General features: G+C 35.4%; 1 protein-coding gene across 2 annotated transcripts; it reads left to right on the top strand.

The window, feature by feature from the left end:
* The first annotated feature begins 4,411 nt into the window (after nucleotides 1-4,411).
* LOC131151614 (uncharacterized) lies at nucleotides 4,412-7,350 on the top strand. 2 transcript variants are annotated; one of them, XM_058102883.1, is made up of 3 exons: nucleotides 4,412-5,526; nucleotides 6,548-6,794; nucleotides 7,033-7,350. In XM_058102883.1, exons 1-2 carry the CDS (start codon nucleotides 5,091-5,093, stop codon nucleotides 6,781-6,783), a joined length of 672 nt encoding a protein of 223 aa, XP_057958866.1. In that variant the 5' UTR covers nucleotides 4,412-5,090; the 3' UTR covers nucleotides 6,784-6,794; nucleotides 7,033-7,350. The 2 variants fall into 2 exon arrangements, with proteins under 2 accessions (XP_057958866.1, XP_057958865.1); XM_058102882.1 differs by lacking the exon at nucleotides 7,033-7,350 and having other exon boundaries at nucleotides 6,548-6,979.
* Nucleotides 7,351-8,405: the final 1,055 nt, after the last annotated feature.

Genomic DNA, 8,405 nt, shown 5'->3' with positions numbered 1-8,405 from the left:
CTAAGAATGCATTTGACTGCCAATAGATGAGACTCCTTAGGAGCGGCCTGAAATCTAGCACACATGCACACACTAAACATGATAGGAGACTACCAATCATGCCATGATAAAATTTCACATCTACAGGGATTCCTTGCTCATATTTATCAAGTTTGATAGAAGAACTCATAGGAGTGCCAAGAATTTTACCATCTTCCATATTAAATCTCTTTAATAAGTCCCTAACATATTTAGATTGTCAAATGAAAGTCCCATATTTAGCTTGTTTAATTTGCAGTACTAAGAAGAAACTCAGTTCACTCATCATGCTCATTTCGAATTCACTTTGCATGCATTTGGCAAACTCATCACACAAATTATCATTAGTTGCTCCAAAAATAATATCATCAACATAAATTTGAACAAGGAGCATATCATGATTTTTAGATTTTATGAAAAGTGTAATATCAATTTTGCCACTAGTAAACCCATTTTCTAATAGAAAACCACTAAGCCTCTCATACCAAGCTCTAAGAGCTTGTTTCAATTCGTACAAGACTTTGGACAACCGGTATACATGATCAGGATATTTATGATTTTCAAAACTGGGTGGTTGTTCTACATACACTTCTTCATTAATATAGCTATTAAGAAATACACTTTTAACATCCATTTGATACAATTTAAAGTTCTTAAAAGTGACATAGCAAGAAACATACGAATGACTTCCATTCTAACTACATGAGCATATGTTTTATCAAAATCTATGCCCTCTTCCTGATTATATCTCTAGGCAACTAGTCTAACTTTATTTTTGGTTACTACCCCATTCTCATCCTTCTTATTTCTATATACCCACTTAGTTCCAATAATTGTATGTTCATTAGACCTGGGAACTAGGGTCCACACTTTACTTCTTTCAAATTGGTTAAACTCTTCCTGCATAGACATTATCCAAGACTCATCTTCTATGACTTCCTTAATATTTTTGGACTCTTCTTGGGATAACAAAGCAAAGTGACTCACTAGGTTTCTTAAGGAGGAACAGGTGGCTACACCACATGAAGGTTCACCTATAATTTGATTTAAAGGGTGATTTCAATGTATTTCCGATGCCTATGTAGTTCTTGAACCTCATTTTTAATTTTATTATTTTCAATTGATTTATCATTTGCTTCTGAATTGATGTCCACATTATTTTCAAATCATCTTCATCATTTTCTTTTAGAAAAATGATTAGATTTATCAAACACAACATGAATAGATACAATAACAGTTAGTTTTTGTTTATTGAAAATTTTATATGCTTTACTATTAAGTGAATAGCCTAGGAAAATACCTTCACCAAATTTAAAGTCAAATTTTCCTAGATGTTTATTATCTCTAAGTACAAAGCATTTACAAGCAAAAACATGAAAATAGAAAATATTAGGTTTATGGTTGTTCCACAATTCATATGGAGTTTTATTAAGTGAACACCTGATTAACACTCTGTTAATGACATAATATGCATTATTCATAGCTTCTGCCCAAAAATATTTGGGTAATTTATGTTCATTTAGCATCGTCGTACTTATTTCTTGCAAGGATCTATTCTTTCTTTCAACAATTCCGTTTTGTTGTGGGTCCTAGGTGCAGAAAAATTATGTGATATGCTCTCTAAATCACAATAGTTTTTTATGCTATCATTTTTGAATTAATTTCCCCTATCATTTCTTATGTGAGTGATTTTATAGACTTTTTCATTATGAATTCTTGTACATAATTTCGTGAATTGTTCACATGATTCATCTTGGTGAGAAAAGAATAGCACCCATGTGAACCTAGAAAAATCATCTACAATAACAAAAGCATACAATTTTTCAACTAGACTTTGAACTTGATTAGGACCAAATAAATCTAAGTGTAGTATTTCAAGTGGTCTAGTGGTAGATATGAATTTCTTTTTCTTAAAACTTGATTTTGTTTGCTTTCCCATTTGACATGCATAACAAATTTTATCTTTTACAAAATGTGTTTTAGGTAAGCCTTTAACCAAATCCTTTTTCACAAGTTTTGATAACAAATCCATACTTGCGTGTCCTAAACGTTTATGCCATAACCAGTTAGCTTCATCTATAGAAAAACATGTAACTTGTTGAGAAGCTAAATTATCAAAACTAGTTGTATACACATTTTCATGACGTTCAGCTGTAAAAAACACTTTATTATCTGATTTACTCTCAACAATGCATTTATCATTTTCAAAGTACTGTAAAAAGTACTTTATTTCATAACTCGGCATAAGCCGTCTGAACTCGACATAAAGCCATTTGAACTCGGCATAAAACAATCTGAACTGTCATTTTATAACTATATAAAAACCATCATGTTTAATCATACAATAATAATTATCCTTATGCCATACAATTTGACTGATAAATCATAATATAATAATTATCCGGGAAAAGTATATTTTCCTGAAAACAATGGTATGATTAATTTCACCTATTTAATTTAATTCCATTGTATTCCAAGAAAACCTAATGTACTCAAATCCCATGCAGTTTAATTTAATTCCAAATTATTCCAAAAAATATGATATAATCAAATCCCTGCAGTTTAATTTAATTCCAAAATATTCCTAAAAATATGATATAACCAAATCCCTACAGTTTAATTTAACTCATGCATATTTTTAAAATAAAATTTGAATATAGATATAATTAATTTCTCATACTCCATTTAAATTGGGCATATTTTAATTAACACAAATTTAATTAAATTCACGTATTCAAATTTAATCGGGAATATTTTAAAAGTGAATTGATACAATCTATTCCTCTTACCTTAGCCTTGGAGTGGTGCCTACGACGTCCTAACAACAAATTCACTCCTGTTAAAGCATTCAGGAGCGAAGCTGCAACCCAGAGATAGTGTTCGTTTTTCAATTCGACAAAAAGACCGAGAGAAATTGAAGAGAGAGAGAGAGAGAGAGAGAGAGAGAGAGAGAGAGAGAGAGAGCACGACTCGAGAGTTGGAAATTGAATTTCATTTTAAGAAGTCTCAGGAAGCTTATGAGACTTCCAATATTTATATATACTTTACTATATTATATTAATGTTATATATATATATATATTATTTCAATAAGTTTTTATTATCATTATAACACTATTCATTTTATTTGTTTATTTAATTAATTAATTAAATATAATATTATTTTTGGATTACACTTGCACACATTATTTTTTGGGGTTGTTACACATATAGTAATATATATAATGGTAAATCCAAACATATTGGCCTAAGACATAGTTATGTCAGGCAATTAATTACTGATGGTGTAATTACCATAGATTTTGTGAGATCGAGTCAAAATTTGGCTGATCCATTAACAAAAGGACTTGCAAGAGACATGATCTAGAAAACATCAAAGGGAATGTGACTTAAATCCATAACCCATAGTCATCAATGATGGAACTCGACTCAACACTTGAAATTTTCAAGCTTTTGAGTTCAATGAGCAAAGTACATCATATGTAATGACTAGAAACACTAAAATGTAAATGTGTCACATAATCTATCCCAAGGAAAATGGTGCTTTGTACCTGTAATGTGAGAAAGGTGAAGGTTGAGCTTAAGCTCTTAATATAATTATAACAGGTTTTGTGAGGTACTTTAATTACAAGGGTACCTTTGATAAGCCTACCTATATAAGTGTCGAAAGTGGTGCCGCTTCCTATGAGAAATGGATTTATCTCTAGAACACTTATCAAACTAGGATATAGACGCAAGGCCAATCCACGTGTCGGCTTTTGGTAACACCCAAAGATCTGATAATTTGTGTGTGATATGTATCCGATTAATCAAAAGAGGATTGCTAGTGTAAAGTTCGTATACTATGTAATCCTGATTAATTTTGATATGTATTCACTAAGTGAAGGTTCAACTTCTAAAAACACCTTCATTTATGCATAAATTTTTTCTTATTTGAATAAATTGTTTTTCATCTATATTTTGAAAATGGTGGGGGAATGTGAAAATGTTTTTTAAAATAATCGATTTTATGGATTTTCAAAATCTTCCATTTTTGGCTAAGAGGAAGAAAGTGAGATGCATTATTATTTTTTAAAATTATTTACATTACCGAAGGGTGAAATATAAGAGTGGAGGAGAGGAGGATAGTTTTTTTTTTAATTTTAATTTGGTTTGAAATGCCGACCTCCCCAATACATAGGAGTGGCCCATTTGCAGCCCAAATCCTCAACCTTCGGAATAGAACCCTAGCCGGGATTGGGAGCCAGGTGAGAGTAAAATAGTTAAGCTGCCTCCACATTAGAGATGGGGTACGCTCCTACTGCGTGTTCCTCGTTTTGTCCACAAATAATTTCCCTCGTAGATTTGCTTTGTAAGAATACTCTACCCATCAGTATTACGAGTTCTTATTGCTCCAATTAATATATAGAGCCTATATAGTTTTTATAAAAAATCACAGTATAGTAAATAAGTTGGGTGGGTGGATATATCCACTCAAGACCAGTTTCAAATTATTACAATTTCTATTAAAGGTGCATGTTGCAAAAGACACTAGTCAGTTAGTCCAATATATATTTGGCTCTACTGGAAATTTAGAAAGATTCTCATAGTACAAGCCGCTGCGTAGAAGATGGATAAGACTATAAACTCGAGCTGGCGATGGACGTACCATGGCTTGGCTTGTAGTTGGGAGTGTGCATTTCATATGGACATAGAGGAAGGGTAATGCCAGTGCCACATCTCTCCAACTATACCCACATACAAACGTCATATGAACATGTTTGTATAGCTTAGGTCACACATGCATTCAATACAAATTAACAGCACTCTTCACGGGTCTACCTTCATTGATGATTTGAACTTATGACAGCCAGCCTATCCAAAACAGTAGACTCATGGAATTTTAGGCTCTTCTTCATCCATGGAGGGGAGCCTCTGCAAGGAACTTATGTCATCTGCAGTCTTCTGTCTCAATCCAAGTCCCCACCACACACAAATTCACACTGCTTAACTCTCTCTCTCTCTCTCTCTCTCTCTCTCTCTCTCTCTCATGTACCATGCCCATCACGTCTGCGAGCAAATTAAGAGAGCAAGATGGGCAGCATTGTTAGCAAGACCAAGAGCAACCCATGTGAGAAGGACCTCAACGGTTTGACACAGAAAATAAGGGCTCTGCAGAAGGAAATCAGCGAGATGATGTGCAGGAGAGAACGGGAGAGCAGAGCTTCTGAGAGAGATGCCATGGCGTTTGCGAAGGAGGGAGAATGGAAGAGGGAGCGGAAGAGGCTAAGAGAGGAGGTGAGGAGGCTGAGGAAGATGTTGGAGGAGAGGGAGGAGAGGATTAGAGGAATGGAGGATGAGATGATGGGAGAAAAGACGGAGAAAGAGTGGCAGTTGTTGGGGACTAGCTTGTTGGTTGAGCAGATGGAGGAGGAGAAAGCCAGGAGAGATGAGGCTGTGGAGAAGTGGAAGAGGCTATATCTTGCCATCAAGACTGAGCTGGATGATCTTATCCAGAGGACACATCAAGGTGCATCTCTCCCTCTCTCTCATCAACATCATCATCATCATCCCCACCGTCATGATTATAAACGCTCACTACTCATTTTGGTTATGATTATCCAATTATTCATCAAATTATGTCTCTCCAAAGGGGAAAATCTCTCTCTCTCTCTCTCTCTCTCTCATCATCATCATCATCATCATCATCATCACAACCACCACCACCACCACCACCATCATGATTCCAAATCCCCATTAATTTTGGTTATGATTATCTAATCATTCATCAAAGCTATGTCCCCCCCCCCCTCTCTCTCTCTCTCTCTCTCTCTCCTCACAGTACCTTCATCATCATACCAAATCCCAGTACCCAGTCAATGCACGATCCATTTATTTACCAAAGAATAAAGTTTTTGTAGCATAGTAGTCTTAAACATGGTATTAGTAGAGAGGTTTGGGTTCAAGGGTTCAAGCCTTAAAGTAGACCCAAAAATGTGATCTCAGAAATTCCATTAATCCATGTAGCTTGTTTCACAAACTTAACCATACAAACTTTTTTTAATAAAAAAGAGATTATTCTCATTTGATTATCATACATTGCCAACTACGGCCTTAGCTATAGGCACTCTATCCCCTGTTTTCCATAGTCACCGTATTTAGGAAACAACCAGATGAGAGGACAATCAAGATTAACCGCCCATTCTGAAGAATTATGGTACTAAATTTTTTTTAAAAAACTTTTTTCTATCTTCAATTTAAGAATGGGAAACCGAAAAAGGAATTTGGAAAAGGCTGATCATTTAATCTTTCGGATCGTTCATTAAGGTATCTGGATGTTTAATGTGAATGAATTCTTTCTCGGATAGCTAGGGATGTTCAGTTTTTGTGATTTTGGGTTCAAAACCAGTTGAAAGACATCCAATTTAGAAACAGATTTGCTGCTGTAACTCAAGAATAACTCGGGAGTCGAATATGAGCTTTAGCTAATTTAGCTCTTCGAGAATCAAAAAGGTTTGAAATCAGCAACTTCTTTCTGCAATGTTTTACAGGAGACATTCTCTATTGGAGAGCTGAGGAAGAGGACTTGATGGATGAGCTCCAGAGGGAACTGAAAGCTAAGGAAGAAACTATCAAATTTTTGCAAGCACAATTGGCTTCATCAAAGCTGGAAGAGTCCAAGAAAGACAGGGAGGTTGACATATTAAGACAGAGTCTGCGTATCATGAGCAGCAAGAAGAAGACGGCAAACATTGCTACAAGCCTATCTAAAACCCTGCATTTGTAAGAATGACAAAGGTAATATTACATTATCTCAAGTACATGTAAATTACAAGCCATCCACACTGAAGTTCAATGGAAAAATCTCTGAAGCTTGCACGTTACAAGTGGAGAAAGAAAAAAGCAGTAAACAAATTAAGGCCAGTGAATAAAATGTATACTGCTAAAAAAATATCAACAAGGGTTTTCTTTGCTGTTGAGTATGTTATCCTTGCATGGTCCCTGGTTTGCTTATAGCGTTTGATTTCCCATGCAGACCCTTGCAAGTTTCATTTTGGATGGTGTTCCGCTAAACCATTCATCTAAAAAATGCTGATAAAAATTTGAGACCAGGCTGCATGACGTGATAATACTGACATGGAAGACGGGCTGGAAGGTCCATATCAGTTTGGGTTGGGCCGTGATTGGCTAGTCCTGCAAATCCAATGTCTTGCAAGATATCAGAACAAGACGGTGATATGGAACAGGAGATGAAAAATTAATGACATTATGATTGTTGATAATCTTAATACCACAGATTATATGTATTCTTTCATAAACAAAATTAATAGCTTCTACTGCTACACATTAGCAAGGGCACGTGATGAAATATACTTGAGGAAATGTTTCAGGATTATAAGAAACATGCCTTACATAAATTCAGACTGTTGCGCCAAGATAAGTGGGGTAGCAGCAAGATATGGATGTAACCAGAGACCAACTAAATACTCCGAAAGAGTAAAAACTAGTTGCGTAGATGGAGTTTGCCATAAGAAGACTAAAGTATCCAAAGTCAAAGGAAAGACTTGGAAGAGATTTGGGAAGAGAAAGAGCTCTAGAAAAGGGCAAAAAAACCCAGAAAAAAGATATCTTAGACCCAGTAGGGTAAGAGAAGATGTCAAGGAATCGTTCAAAAAGAAATACGGACGATATCCCAAATGTCCATACGGAAAATCCTTGGAAAATTGTGACTGTTGTTGGTTTTGTGGTAAGAAGGGCCATAAGGCTAATAATTGTCCAGAAGCAGAGAAAAGGAAGGGTAGCCTCAAAAGTATTTTGATGGAGAACACTTCAGAACTGCTTTATGAACCGATTTGGGGTGTGGAAATAGACTCAAATGATGAGAGTGTTTATTCTATTTTCTCAGAAGTATCCCGCACGAATGTTGGAACATTTATAGTTCCATTGTTAACCACACAAGAAGTTTAAAGAGCAATGAATAAGAAGGCAAAATATGTCCACTTTGGAATCATCCAGGTTGGAATTGATCCCTTAGTAAGAAAAGGACAAGATCTTCCTATCCTCATTGCAGTTATGGATGGAAGTATTGGAAATTTTGGTAGATTCTTGCTAGGAGGAGCAAGAGCTAACTTGCATTCAGGAGCAGCCTGGATAAAAGTTATACCAAATTTACATGTTGACCTCCAAGATAAGAGTGTGGAAAAAACTCTACAGATTAGAGTTAATACGCGGGACTGGCAGAATAAGTTAAAATGTAACCCAGATAGGAGGTGCATTAGAATTATTGCCAGATTATATTTAAAGTTCTATAACATGGGGAAACCAGCCCTCAGAAGGGGAGTTAGTAGGTTCACTCAACTCTTCGAGACAAATCAAGCTGACTTAGTCAAAGGATTACAGCCCGAAGCT

The sequence above is a fragment of the Malania oleifera genome, chromosome 3, assembly GCF_029873635.1.
Source record: "Malania oleifera isolate guangnan ecotype guangnan chromosome 3, ASM2987363v1, whole genome shotgun sequence".
Lineage (NCBI taxonomy): Eukaryota > Viridiplantae > Streptophyta > Magnoliopsida > Santalales > Ximeniaceae > Malania > Malania oleifera.
Note: the sequence above shows the minus strand (reverse complement) of the source record. Positions and strands in the feature narration are given on the sequence as shown.

Coding starts and splice junctions, on each gene's coding strand:
- LOC131151614 (XM_058102883.1), top strand. CDS start 5,091: ATGGGCAGCATTGTTAGCAAGACCAAGAGCAACCCATGTGAGAAGGAC. Junction 5,527..6,547: donor TATCCAGAGGACACATCAAG/GTGCATCTCTCC, acceptor AATGTTTTACAG/GAGACATTCTCTATTGGAGA.